Source organism: Fusarium musae, chromosome 9 (assembly GCF_019915245.1).
Source record: "Fusarium musae strain F31 chromosome 9, whole genome shotgun sequence".
Taxonomy (NCBI): domain Eukaryota; kingdom Fungi; phylum Ascomycota; class Sordariomycetes; order Hypocreales; family Nectriaceae; genus Fusarium; species Fusarium musae.
This window is the reverse complement of record NC_058395.1, coordinates 1,187,686-1,200,764: the sequence shown is the minus strand read 5'-3', so window position 1 is coordinate 1,200,764 and position 13,079 is coordinate 1,187,686. Positions and strand designations below refer to the sequence as shown.

Sequence of the window (13,079 nt, the reverse complement as noted above, 5' to 3'; positions counted from 1 at the left end):
CCGTCCTCAAAACTCCGCGGCAGAAACTATCACGAGAGTTTACTGCGCCCACTAACGATGGTGTATTTCAGCATTGACTGAAACTTTCTTCCTTTCTTTATTTCTTACCACTTGAATTCTCGAATTGTCAACACAATGCTTCCTCTACGCTTCCTCCGACATCGCTCACCCTTTGCGACCTCCATCCGTACAGCTTCCTCTTGCTCGACTTCCTCCCGCCTTGAGACCCTGGCCAAGTCTCCGATCCGTGTCCTCCGATCCGTCGAAGCTGTACGTCGCTGGCGTAACCCTCATGTCGTGAATCACCGATCAGTCGGCCTCGTGCCCACTATGGGTGCTCTTCACGAGGGCCATCTGGCGTTGATACGCGCCGCTGCCAAGGAGAATCATCATGTTGTCGTGAGCATATATGTCAATCCGGCGCAATTTGGCATACAAGAAGATCTATCATCATATCCAGTCACCTGGGACGAAGACGCAAAGAAGCTGGCTGCACTGGATAGGGAACTTGCAGACGATGGAGGAAACTTGGGTCGCATCTCTGCTGTGTTTGCGCCAACGACACCAGAGATGTACCCCAGCGGCTTTCCAGGCCAGGAAGTCAATAGTAAAGGAAGCTTTGTTACAATCACGCCTGTTGGAGAAGTATTGGAGGGTGCCAGCAGACCAACATTCTTCCGAGGTGTTGCGACAGTGTGCTTAAAGCTATTCAATATTGTCCAGCCCGAGCGTGTGTACTTTGGTCAGAAGGACGTCCAACAAACAGTTGTTATCCGTCGAATGGTCAAGGATTTCATCCTGCCCATGGAGGTTGTCGTTGAACCCACACAACGTGAGCTCGATGGCCTTGCTTTGAGTTCTCGGAATGTGTATCTTGGCCCAAGACGAAGAGCTGTTGCTACAGTGCTTCCCCATGCACTATTTTCCGCTGCCGAAGTATACAACACTAAGGCTTCGCGCAAGAGAGAAGAAATTCTTGGTGCTGCACACAATTTTATCGATGCTACAGCATCCCGCCAGTCCACGCTTCCTCCCACAGAACGTGTGCTCTTCGAGGTTGACTACATATCTCTGGCAGACCCAGAAACATTAGTGGAAATCGATGAGGTTGATCCATCGCGCGGAGCAGTCATGAGCGCAGCGATTAAGATGTTACCAGTGGAGCAGGCTCAGAAAGACGAGGACTTGGGCTTCAGTGGAGGCCCGGCGGTCCGTTTGATAGACAATATCATCCTCAAGCCCCAAGAGCCTAAGGAACCATAGACACTGTAATACGAGAAATGCAACGTAAAGAGTATACCCAAACAGACCGCAACTGTTCAAATACGAGCCTATAACATGGGGCTAGCTAAGCAATACAAATGATTTGAGTAAGTTAGTGTAAGTTTAGAGTAGCAGTTTGTAAGTTTATCTTGGCATCCTATCTCTGGTTTGAAGTCTTGCTCCCGGGGCTAGATAGGAAGCATGCTATTGTATTGACTGGATATATATGTATAAATTCGTATCAGTTGCTAAATATGTTGCTGTAGCTCCAAAAGGCCACTTAATCAAAAGACTGGTCGTGGATGGCCCTTCGAAGATGTACTGGACAGAACTCTCCCGTGGCTTAAAGATGAGCCCGAGCCCTCTCCTCTCTTTTCTTCTTTACTTGCCTGATACTCTTGCCAAAAGCTTCCTTCTCTTCGTTGTTTAATCTGCTAGGGACCTTGGCTTTCCCGCTGCGTTCACCCTCCACTGTTTCCTCCCAAAGTTTACGGCCGAGCTCATCGGTAAGTCGGAGCACACGGCTGCTAACCGTGGCGCCATCACGACGGTTTTTGCCTTCACGTCGTGATTTGGCGATCTTCTCAGTAAAGCCCCAAAGTTTGCCCTCCGCTAGCAGCGCGCCGGTCTTGGGATCGCGAGGAGTTCGCCAGGAGGCGTCAAGCTGCACACGCGGAGGAATCTTTGAGTCTTTTGATTTAACAACATGGAGGAGTTGGTCTTGTTCGAAGCGTGTATACGAGTTCTTTAGAGTCTCTTTATTGACAGCTTCAAAATACGAGAGATCGCCTTGATGATAAAGTGTTTTGCCGAGCTAGATATTTTGTGAGCAAAATGAACTGATGGGAAACACGCCGGCATGACCCAGTGAAACATGTGTATGAAGACTTACCAACTGTGCGCTGTTGTGTGTTTTGCCTTGTTCAATCCAGATCTCTCCATTTTGGCCCAGGGGGGGAGTAAGACCCATCAGAGAGACTGCTGCCAACCAAGTAGCCTCGATGAAAGGCCATATAAGGAAGCAGTAAAAATCGTAGTTCTCTCTTCCGGCCCTTCTCTCCTGGTCCGAAAGACCAACCATTGTGACGTTGCCCTCTGCGTCGCGGTCAATCCTTATAACTTGGTCTGCCTCCAAGCCTCGCAGAGTCCGATCCAGATTGGTGTCAAGACCCTCATTAGAAAAGATGAACTCGCCTCGAAACAGTGACGAAAGAAAGTATACTTGTTCTTTCAGCTCATCAAATGGCATGTCTTGCATTTGGGGCCCTCCTCCCCCCTTAACCCTCGAATACATTGCTGCACTGACGAGTGCCTCGTAAATGAAAAGATGGATCGTCATGTTGCGATAGAATGACAGCTGGAAGCGGTCGACAGCATAGTATGTAGGCTCAGCAAGACCCTCGACCACGCCAACAAGATCTTTACCGAGAACCTCGAGACCGCGTTCGATGATTTCGGTCAGAGGTGCATTGCCGAAATGGGCCACGCGCCCACCTTTTGCACGTACGCGTTCTGTGAGCCATGTAACTCGCCGTTTCAATTCTTCCTTGCCCACTCCGCGACCACGGAGTGTCAGAAGAACAGTCCCTATCAGTGCTGTAGGCATCACGACAGACACTTCGTTGATATCGCTCAGAACCTGATAGCCCATCGTGCGTAGAAGTTTCTCTCGTACTGCTCGGACTTCTGGACGTTGATGATCAGTATCGAGACCGCGCGGTACACTGGGCAATTTTGATAGCTGGTCATCCAAGAACTTTCGTAAGCTCCAAGGCTCATGAAACCTGACATCCACGCGACCCAAGCGTAATGAAAGGACGGAAGATCCGCCGCTCAGAAAGTCAGCAAGATTCTCCTTCTTCTTGGGCATTCCGAGAAGCTCGGTAACATAACCCTCCGTCTCAATAACTTTATCGTACTGGGTGCTGACAGGGCATATGATAGCATCCTTAACACGCCCAGATAAAATACTATCGAGTACAAAACTAAGAATACCAAACTTTGGAGGTAGCAACTTCCCTGTACGAGAGCGTCCACCCTCAATGAAGCACTCGAAGTTGTAGCCTTCTTGAAGAAGTGTATCGATATATGACTGGACTAATGTGGTGTAGAGGACATCATCGCCGAACGCCCTTCGAATCCACATGGCTCCTGCATGCTGAAGGAATTCGCCCAAGACTGGGATGTTCAAGTTGTCCCCTGCGACCACGACAGGTAACGTAAGGCCTAAGCGGTAGCAAATGAGCTGCAGAGAGACGTAATCGACGTGCGATCGATGACTCGGTAAGAAGATGATGCTCTGTTTCTTCTTTGCTGCGACCTCAGCGACCTTCCGCAGGCGCAAAACCTCTTCACTGGAAACATGGATACCTTGGTGATATGCGCGCGTCAATAGCTGAGTGGTCAAGTAGTAGGCCCCACGAATAAACGCTTTGCTTTCCATCTTGCATATCATATCGTCAGTCCACTTCTCCGCAAGCTCTTGAAGACCTGACTCGATCTCTGTGAGTCGATGGGCCCGTTTGGCGCCATAGTCTTGACTGTCCCTCGGCAGCATACCCTCGCGCTCTTCAACAGCCACACGGTGTTCAGCAAGCCGGCTGATTCTTTGCTGAAGAAGAGGAGCTGAGAGGACCATGTTCTTCATGTTCTCTGAGAACCCAGAGTAGAAGACAGGCTGGCCAATGACGCGATCGTAAGCTCGCCATCCTTGACCAGACACATATAATGACACTTCGCGAAGGAATCTGAAAGTAGATTTCGTCAGTTTGAGTCGAAGTGTTTGGCAGGGGCCAATATGTGCGAGAATGGACACGGCGATGATGAGGTAGGGCACTTTACTGGAAAGGTTCGGAGCGGAATGAGGCAAACTTGTCCATCAAGGCCTCTTCCTTTCCCTCGGGAATAGTCTTGGGTGGCGGCTCAACATAGCCACTGGGCTGGAGGGTTACTTCATCACCCAAGATCTGAAGGTCAGGAGCCGAATTGGCCGACGCATCGACCGCGTCTTCGTTATGCGACATGGCGGATACTGGCTTGGAGAAGACTAAGCTTCTTGAGTACGGAGTAGAGCGCGCGTAATTGATGTTCAACCGTTCTTTCTCATCGCCAGAAAGTGACAGACAGGGTCACGTCACTGTCCGAGGCAGCTTCGGCTATTATAATACAGATTCCAAGAGCATTGATTGCACTGCAGCTCATTACTATGACAAGTAAGGTAAGGTAAACCTAAGGTATGTATCCTGAATGGAAGATCCAAGTTGCGACAAGACGGGATTGGCCGAGTGGGGCAGGCATCATTTGACTCTGCCGAGCGGCATGTGAAGCCTGAAGCCTGAAGCTTGGACCGTTCCGTTCATTTCCCCAGAAAATTGCCTGCACAAAGCTCGGAATCGCGGTATATTTCCGCCCAACACTTTTTTTCTACGGAGTAGGTACTTGATTTTCGACATAGCATGAACCACTCAAGTTACTAATAAGTACCTTAGGTAGCTATCAGTGTCACTCATCAACCATGGCCAGCGCACTACAACAGGCCACGCAGAATCTGCTCGCCAGAGCGCATTCCCCCGACAGCGTGAATCGCATATACTCGGAAAAGATCCAGCATCGCTCGCTCATCCTGCGACCAACCTCTCCTCCACCTTCCACAATCAACGCGCGAGCCGCACGTCGAAAAGCTCGCCAAGATAAAAAGGAGAAGCAGAAGCAGAGACCCAAGCCGCTATCGTCTCGAGAGAAGCGAAGCCTGGGCCTTCATGACATACCTAAGGATGGCCAAAAATATCACATCTATGAGCCTCTGAGTCAAATGTGGCTTGGATATGCTCGAGAGCTACTTGGGAACGATCTTTCGACTGGAGGGCCCAGTGCAGCAGCGAAACTAGCCAGCGCTGAGTTTCATGGTGCTCCTATTCAAGTTGTTCGAAGCCATTGCCCCAGTCGAGTCGGCATTCAAGGTGTTGTCGTCCGCGATCGCAAGTTTGTCTTCGAGATTATAACCAAGAAAAGAGGGGTCAAGGTTGTTCCCAAGGAAGGCACTATTTTTCGAATCGAAATACCGATCGCCGATGGAGCCTCTGATGGCGAGAGCGGGCCAACCAAAAAGTTTGCTTGCGAAGTTCTCGGAGATCAGATGATGTTAAGGGCGGCAGATCGCGCAAACAAGAAGTTCAAAGCACATTTTCTGTCGAATATTTGAGCACCTTCCAGTCTCGGGATCATAGTTAGGGACAAGGCTATGCGGGGCGTTATGGATGACGTCGATGCCTCCTATTGCTCATTGAGCATTCAAATCGAGACAAATCAACAACGTGATGGTAGAAGCATCATGAAGTGGGTACTTACGCACCCCGGTGGGCGTGGCCAGGTAGGCTTGGTGTTACCAACTACTCTTGTATGCGAAAGACTATGTGCCTATCCCTTCACATAGAGTTTCGCGAAAACGCCTGTGTCTCGCTTTTCCGGCGTCATGATACCACGTTTATGAGGGGACGAAGAGTGTCAAGGTTCAAGATACACAATGTTAGTATTGACTGCATTGTGATATTTACACATCGGTAGCTCAAGTTTCTATAGGGGTTTCTCGCAAACCACAACAGCTGTGCTGGAACTTGCAGGGCTGCATTTACTTACATCGCCAATGCCAGCGTGAACCGAAGTTGTTCCGCGGCAGTCAGATACCACCACGAGAGTACGTTCGAATATTATTCAGTAACCAACGCTCATCAATAGTTCTCACTGGGGGGGAGTGAGTGCATTGATAATGGTTAGAGTACAAGCTGACACGAATAGTGTTGTAAACTAGGCACTGCGAAATGCGACACATCTGTAAATAGAGTCTAGTGATCCACTCTACAACCTTTGATAGAGCCATGGCGTGGAATCGTCGTCTCGGTAGACAGTCTTCGGATGACATATCAGACGAGGCGGACTCAGAGAGTTCAGCCCAACACCACGCCTCATGGGGCAACAAAGAAATGAGCCCATACCTGATGCTGTCTAAGGTACCTAGGCAAATGTCATTGCAAGATTCACGACAAAAATGCATCGGAATATAATGACCAGGACCTCCGAATCATCTATAAGTTTCAGTTGGCTCACATTGATCTTGCTATATTCTAAATATGCAGAATAGAGTCATACTACCTTGTTGTTGATACGATATTCTTCTCTTTGGACCTCCAGTCCTTTGCACGTCCCAGGACGTCTCGAACAAAATTGCACAGCGTAATAGTTTCGCTTCGCTTCTGGCCAACTGTATGAAGCCCTATAGTTACACCACTAGAACAATGCTGCGGAGTATACATTCCCTGATATAGAGCGCTACAAATCATCACAGCTACCTAGGTACCTATGCTAAGGTAACCTGTAGGCTTCAGTAAGGCATCTCTATGTACCGAGTACATGTAGCTGAGAATTGTGTCTGGTGGCGTGCATGCTTGACAAAGGCTAAAGCCCATATTCGAGTTTCAAGCTCAGATTTGCTGGGAGGGAGAACGCGTCGCGGTTTTTAACGTGTTCCGTGTGACGTGCCCTATCTAAGAATGTCCTATCCGTATGTACAGTCCCTTAATGTGTGACGACACGTGACCTTCGTGTTCCTCTGGTTCCATGAGATACCTTGAGGTACCATTTTTCGATGGTGAAGTGCTAGGTCTTTGCCACATTGAATAGACGAATAGTTAATTAGCCCAATTTTCAAATCGGTGTCCATACCGAGGTTAGATATTGATCGATGCATCGAATGGAATCCCCTGACCCATTCGGCTGGTAGCCAATAGTCGGGTATCTAGTTCGACCAGTTTCTCAAGATCAAGCCCTGATGACAAAATGTCAAAACTCGAAGTGGACAGCCTTCAATGGCTTTCTGCAGTTTGCCCCCATTTTCGTTTAGGATCCAGCCCTGAAATTCAATATGCAAGTTAGCAGTGTATGCCGGTAAATTCTCGGCCGTAGCTCTCCATGTGTAGCTGCCACTCTGAGTTCTTAGAGCGGGCTGTAACACCGTACCTAACTTAGTATCAATTAACCCCACTAATCAGAAGCTGCCAGTTAGGTGGCTAGATGACAAGGACAGTGCTATTTGATGAACCCACCAGTAGGCTGTAACCTGAGGGTTAGTGTATGGCCACTTGTAAACTTTGGTACCTCACTATCTGATAAATGGTTCCCCAAAACCCTTCCACTCGATTTTTTTCCTTGCCCCGTTTAAAGGTCACTCAAACCACAGCGTTTACATCACCACCGCAACATCACACGAAACCCTCTTCTAGTCGTATCCTCGAAAAACAAACATCAACCTACTAAAGCCTTCACGTCGCGCTCCCCCGCCGATCACAACAATTAACACTATCGTTTACGATATCGCAGACCGCATCGCCTTCCGCCTTTGTCTCTGGACTACCGCTTCAAGCAGCGTTTTGTGCTCCCGTATCCTTACATTGAACTAAAGCTTTTTGCATTACTGTTGCGCGTTCGCTCCAGCAATTTTGCCAACAAGCCTCCTTAGTCACAGTACAGCTTCTGGTCACTATCCCTCAGCTGTCACTTGCATCATCCATCCCGAATCGATCTACCATCGACATTCGCGCCCTCGACCTTGAACGACGAAGACGTTTCACACTCACTACCGTCCTTCCGAACTGCTAATCAATATGCCGACCAATCTTCCCTCGAGCTTTGCCTCGGCTGCCGCTGGCCAAAACGCCAATTCCAGGGGAGGAAGAGCTGATGGAAGAGGAGCTACTTCTGGAGACTGGTTAGTATTCACTTTAGTTCTTACTGAACTGCTTTGTTTCCTCGGTGGTTTTTCAGCGGAGACAATGGCTTTGTCGAAACCCTTCTTTGCCTTGGGTAGCTGGACCTGGTATCATGGTGGACGTTGTGCTGCATACCGTGTCCCCCAAGTGCCCCGCGTGTAGCCTGTGGTTGTGGTGTGCAATACCTTGTGTGCTGCGCAGCGCTTGGCTTGTTTGTCGCGATGGGCGCTTGAGAATCTTAGGACACCTTTTGCCCTGGCTTTAAGAAAAGCAAGTGTGCTTGTCTTGGTTTTAGTGAACCGCATGCCACTTGTGAATATCGCGAAATTGCCTGTTGCTGTTGCACGGCCCGCCACAACTTGTCATGCACTTTCCACAAACTACGTATGGTATTCACGAACAATCACTAATTATGTCTCAGGGCAAGGAGAGATGGCCGCTCTACCAATGGAACTCTTACCTTACGACGATCTTCTACAACTCCTTTGGGTCAGCCTTCTTCGCAGCCGCCGCCCTCGACGGATCACGCAGTTCAGCATCCCACCGCCGAAAGCCCTGTGTCTGCATCTCCATCGACATATGAGCTGCCACCAGCGCGGTACACTAAAGAGGATCTGTTAGAGATGTACCGTCCACAACGGTTAGCCGACGACCCGACTCGTCTATTTGCCACGGGGTGGAATCCTGGCCAGATGAATGGACATCCTCCTAGAGGTTGGGGTAAAAGCAACGACAATCATATTCCACAGGAACCTGGCGCGTGCTGGGATGATTCTGGAGATTCAACTCCAATGGGACTACAGGATATGTCGTTGGAGGAGAAGGAGGTGTGCTGCCCCCCGCACTGTCGGAGGTGCTCAAAGTTTGTGCTAACCACTAGTAGGCCTTCAATGAGATAAACTCGCCGCTTAAACCTCCGGCCCAAAACAAAGACGCCCACCAAGGTGGCGCAAATGGACGTAAAGCATCTTTATCCCAGGGCACTTCCAATACTTTCGGCGTCAGTTCACCTTCATCAGCTACACGACCCGGGACTCGCCGACGTGAGACTATCGAATCCAATCCCTTTGGTGGAAGTGCTTTAGCATCTCCCACTGCTAATCGCTTCTCTCGTGACGATCCGTCTTACTGGCTTCAGCGCAGCAAAACTGATCTCAGAGAGGCTGAAGCCGACGAGTCCGACAGTGAGGCCGTTCTCCGTGACGTTCCTGGAAAACTCCCTCCTTTTGGTAATCTGATGCGTTCCAATACGGGCGGTATCGGGGGGGCCAATCCCATTTGGCCACCTTCCAACCAGACGACACCTGGTGTAGGAGCTTTTGGTAATTTCGCTCTGCCAACTTCGCCTGCCGTTGGTGACAAACGTGTTGGCGGTGCCGCTAGTGGGAGCAGGTTGGCTCATCTCATTCCCAAGGACAGCTCGGATAACCTTAGTGGCAAGGCAGCTGAGGGTCAAAACCCTCTCAATCAGCAGTCTTGGCGGTCTCGTCCTCGAACCGACACCGATCCATTTGGTGATGATACTCTATCTGGCAGCGCGGTTCTTGGCGGAGCTCAGGATACTGACGCTGGTGGGATGTCTCAGCAAGTAAACCGAGCAGGAACCCTAGGAACTCCAGTCAAGGGGTCTGCTGGCGAGTTCGGCATGGCAGGCCTGAATCTCAGATCACATGGTGATGAAGGCCCTGTCAGCCCCTCCGAGACTAATCCCTACCGCAGTCCTCCTGCTGACCGACAAGGTCATGATGAGATCGATACCAATGACGACAAGACTCATGGGGCAAGCCTTCACGATGGCCCTGCAAACTTCGGTTCGATCGGTCGTGGTTTTGGTGGCTACGATGGAGGTGATCGTAGTCAGACCTCGAGCGTTGGCGCCAAGGCATACCCTTCTTTGAACACTTTATCAGGTTGGCCCGCTTCTGGTAATCCTGGAATTGGCACTCCGGATCGTGAACGACCCAATCTAGGTGCTGCATTTGGTGCTTCTCTTTTTAGTCCCATGGGCGACCTCCAGTCGCCTGGACTGTCCAACCTAAACAATGTCTTTGGACCTGCCGGCACTGGTGGTCTTGGGACAGGAAGCATAGGCCGCGGCAGCAAGATGGGTTCTCTTTTCCCTCCCGCAATGCAGGCACAGATGCAGAGTCATGAGCATGATAGCCTCTCCGACTCTTTGCCCGACCTACGTCAGAGCAACCCTCTCGGCGCTATCGGCCGAACAAACTTTGGCGTACCACTTCGCGAGGGCGATAGTCCCATGCGAGCTAATCGCGGTGTGTTTGGAGCACTTTTCCCGGGTCCTGAAGCCTCCCCAGCACAAGGTATCTTTAGCACTGGGGAACCCAGTCATCCCACCACTACTGCAACTGCTCCTCAATCCCTTACCCCCGTCGGTGGTGGTCTGCCGTTTGGTGGCGGACAAGGCAGCACTGAGCCTCCTACAACTCAGGCCCAGCGCACGATGGTCATGCCAGATCGCATGAGATGGGTATACCTCGATCCTTCTGGACATGTCCAGGGTCCCTTCACAGGACTTGAGATGAATGATTGGTACAAGGCCAACTTCTTCACCCCCGACCTCCGTGTAAAGAAAGTCGAGGATCAGGAATTTGAACCCCTGGGTCAGCTCATCCGACGTATCGGAAACTCGAGAGAGCCATTCTTGGTTCCTCAGATTGGTATCCCTCATGGTCCCCCTACCCAAGCTGGTCCTTTCTCTCCCCAGGGTAACAGTGGAGTGGTCCCTCCTCTAAGTGGTGTGTTCCCTAGCTTTGGACGCACTCTTACGGCTGAAGAACAGAACAATTTGGAAAGACGGAAGCAAGAAGAGCAGTATCTCATGGTACAGCAGCGCGAGTTTGTCATGCGAGCTCAAGCTATGTCCAAGTTCTCTCTCCCTGGCCCAATGCTCCAGCATCACTCCAGTGCGCACAGCCTGCAGAGCCAACCAAGCTTTGGTAGCATTTCGTCCCCGAACCCCATCGGAATGCCTCACCAGCAACCCATCGGTGCTATGCCACCTTCCGGAGCTTTTTTTGACGGAACTGGACCGGTCGGTAGTCAAGCAAACATGCCATCGGGTTCGGGAAACGGCGATCCCTTCAGAGATGATGACCTAAACACTCTCACAACTAACGAACGCCAGGTGATTGCTGGTCTGCAAGGCTCTGGTGCTCCACAACCTATTGGCGCCCCTGCCGCTGATGCGGCACGCGCTGGTCTTCCGGACACCGATAACTTGGAGCAAGATTCCGAGGGGTTCAAGGAGCGCTTTCAAGAGTTCAAGGCCTACCGAGCGCAGTTCGAGGCTGAACAGGCGGCTAAGGATATCGAGGGCAACGGTGAGGAATCAATTGAGGAGCCCTCCCCTACCTCTGAGGTCGCCACTGAAGAAACCCAACGGCCCATAGAGGCCCCGGCTCTAACTGGCAAGGCTGCTCGATCTGCTCGGAAGAAGGCAGCTGAGGATGCCTTGTCTCTGACTCAACAGGTCCAGAAGACTCAGGCTGCTGCTGCCGCCGCCGCCGCTCAGCCAGTAGAGCCCGATATGCCCATGCCTTTCCCTCCCCCTACGTCCACCGGTACTCCACTTCCGGCTCCCACAGCTCAGCGCGCTCGCTCAAACCTACCTGAGCAGTATAATCGCTCTCAGACCGGAACTCCTGACAGCGTATCAGTCAATGCTCAGCCACCTCCCCTGGCTCCTTGGGCCAAAGACCACGGCGCTGAAGGACACAAGGGACCCAGTCTGAAGGAGATTCAGGAAGCTGAGGCACGAAAGGCCGCAAAGGCTGAAGAGGTTGCTGCTGCTCAGAGGAAGGCTATTCTTGAGCAAGAGGCTGCAGCACTCAGAGAGAAAACTGCTGCCGTTGCCAATGCTGGCCTGCCTGCTACCAGTACCTGGGGCCACGGTTCGCCCGCTCCTTCTGCCAGCCCTTGGTCCAAGCCCGGACCCTCCAAAACCACTTCTACTTCTACCCCCTCAGCTTCAGCCTCAAGCAAGAAGACTCTCGCCGAGATCCAACGTGAGGAGGAGCTTCGAAAGCAAAAGGCAAGCCAGCAGGTGAGCTCACAGGCCGGAACCCCGACTAGCGTATCAAAGAGTTATGCCAACCTCGCTGGGAAACCCGGCCAGTCTACACTCACCAATGCTGCATCTGCGGCGGCCGCCGCCGCACCACCCCCTGGAAGCGGGTGGGCAACTGTTGGTGCCGGTGGCAAGATCAAGGCACCCGTTGGCCCCTCGTCTCAAAGCCGATCCGCCAGCGGAACAACCATCAAGCCTATGACCTCTCCTGTGAGGTCTGTTTCTAAGCCAGCTGCGTCAACTAACGGCAAAGCCGAGGGCGGCAACACTGCTATGGAAGAATTCAACAAGTGGGTGAACCGGGAGCTCTCCCGGGGCATCACTGGTGCTATTGATAGTAAGTCCCTTTGACAAGTGTAGATTGATTCCTTATTTGACTTGAACTAACCGAATCCTCTAGTTCCCACCTTCCAAGCTGCCCTCGACGTGTTGCCCCTCGACACTGGCTTGATTGCTGATGCTGTTTACTCCAACTCAACCACCATGGATGGCCGTCATTTTGCCGAGGAGTTTGTTCGCCGTAAGAAGCTCGCTGAACGTGGAGTAGTCGAAAAGCAGCCCGACAATAAGGGAGGAAACGGGGGCGGTTGGAGTGAAGTTGCCAAGAAGGGAAGCTCGACCAGTGCTGCTGCAGTTGCTACTAGTCCTCGCGATGATGCTAGCATGCAGGCCGCGGGATTCAAGGTCGTGCCAGGTCGCAAGAAGGGCAAGAAATAGACGAAATTCGCTCTTTAGTCGCGTCTTGGGGTAAAACGACGATAGCAACGGGGACTTGACCAAATCTGTGTGCATTGAATCCTGTCAGAGACTTCGCTGATTTGCTATCTCCTGAAGATGGCAATACTTTCCCTGGCTGAGATAGGTTGTTCTGCCTGGCATTGGGACAGAATGTTACGCAAGTCAAGATGTACCGCGGAACTTTGAGTCTCAAGGGCATGGGATAATGTATGATGGGGAAGAAAACA

At 51.3% G+C, this 13,079-nt stretch overlaps 4 protein-coding genes across 4 annotated transcripts; 3 read left to right on the top strand and 1 right to left on the bottom strand.

Moving 5' to 3' along the window:
- Positions 1-135: 135 nt before the first annotated feature.
- Positions 136-1,263, top strand: J7337_011650 (uncharacterized protein; the record flags this gene model as incomplete). The annotated part of the gene is made up of 1 exon (XM_044829186.1): positions 136-1,263. The coding sequence occupies one exon, from the start codon at positions 136-138 to the stop codon at positions 1,261-1,263; it is 1,128 nt and encodes a 375-aa protein (XP_044675861.1).
- A 343-nt stretch (positions 1,264-1,606) lies between these two features.
- J7337_011649 (uncharacterized protein) lies at positions 1,607-4,286 on the bottom strand (the record flags this gene model as incomplete). Its single annotated transcript, XM_044829185.1, has 3 exons — positions 1,607-2,077; positions 2,156-4,010; positions 4,105-4,286. The coding sequence occupies 3 exons, from the start codon at positions 4,284-4,286 to the stop codon at positions 1,607-1,609; spliced, it is 2,508 nt and encodes an 835-aa protein (XP_044675860.1).
- A 491-nt stretch (positions 4,287-4,777) lies between these two features.
- On the top strand, positions 4,778-5,464 carry J7337_011648 (uncharacterized protein; the record flags this gene model as incomplete). Its single annotated transcript, XM_044829184.1, has 1 exon — positions 4,778-5,464. The coding sequence occupies one exon, from the start codon at positions 4,778-4,780 to the stop codon at positions 5,462-5,464; it is 687 nt and encodes a 228-aa protein (XP_044675859.1).
- A 2,455-nt stretch (positions 5,465-7,919) lies between these two features.
- Positions 7,920-12,831, top strand: J7337_011647 (uncharacterized protein; the record flags this gene model as incomplete). Its single annotated transcript, XM_044829183.1, has 4 exons — positions 7,920-8,023; positions 8,446-8,851; positions 8,908-12,451; positions 12,515-12,831. 4 exons carry the CDS (start codon positions 7,920-7,922, stop codon positions 12,829-12,831), a joined length of 4,371 nt encoding a protein of 1,456 aa, XP_044675858.1.
- Positions 12,832-13,079: the final 248 nt, after the last annotated feature.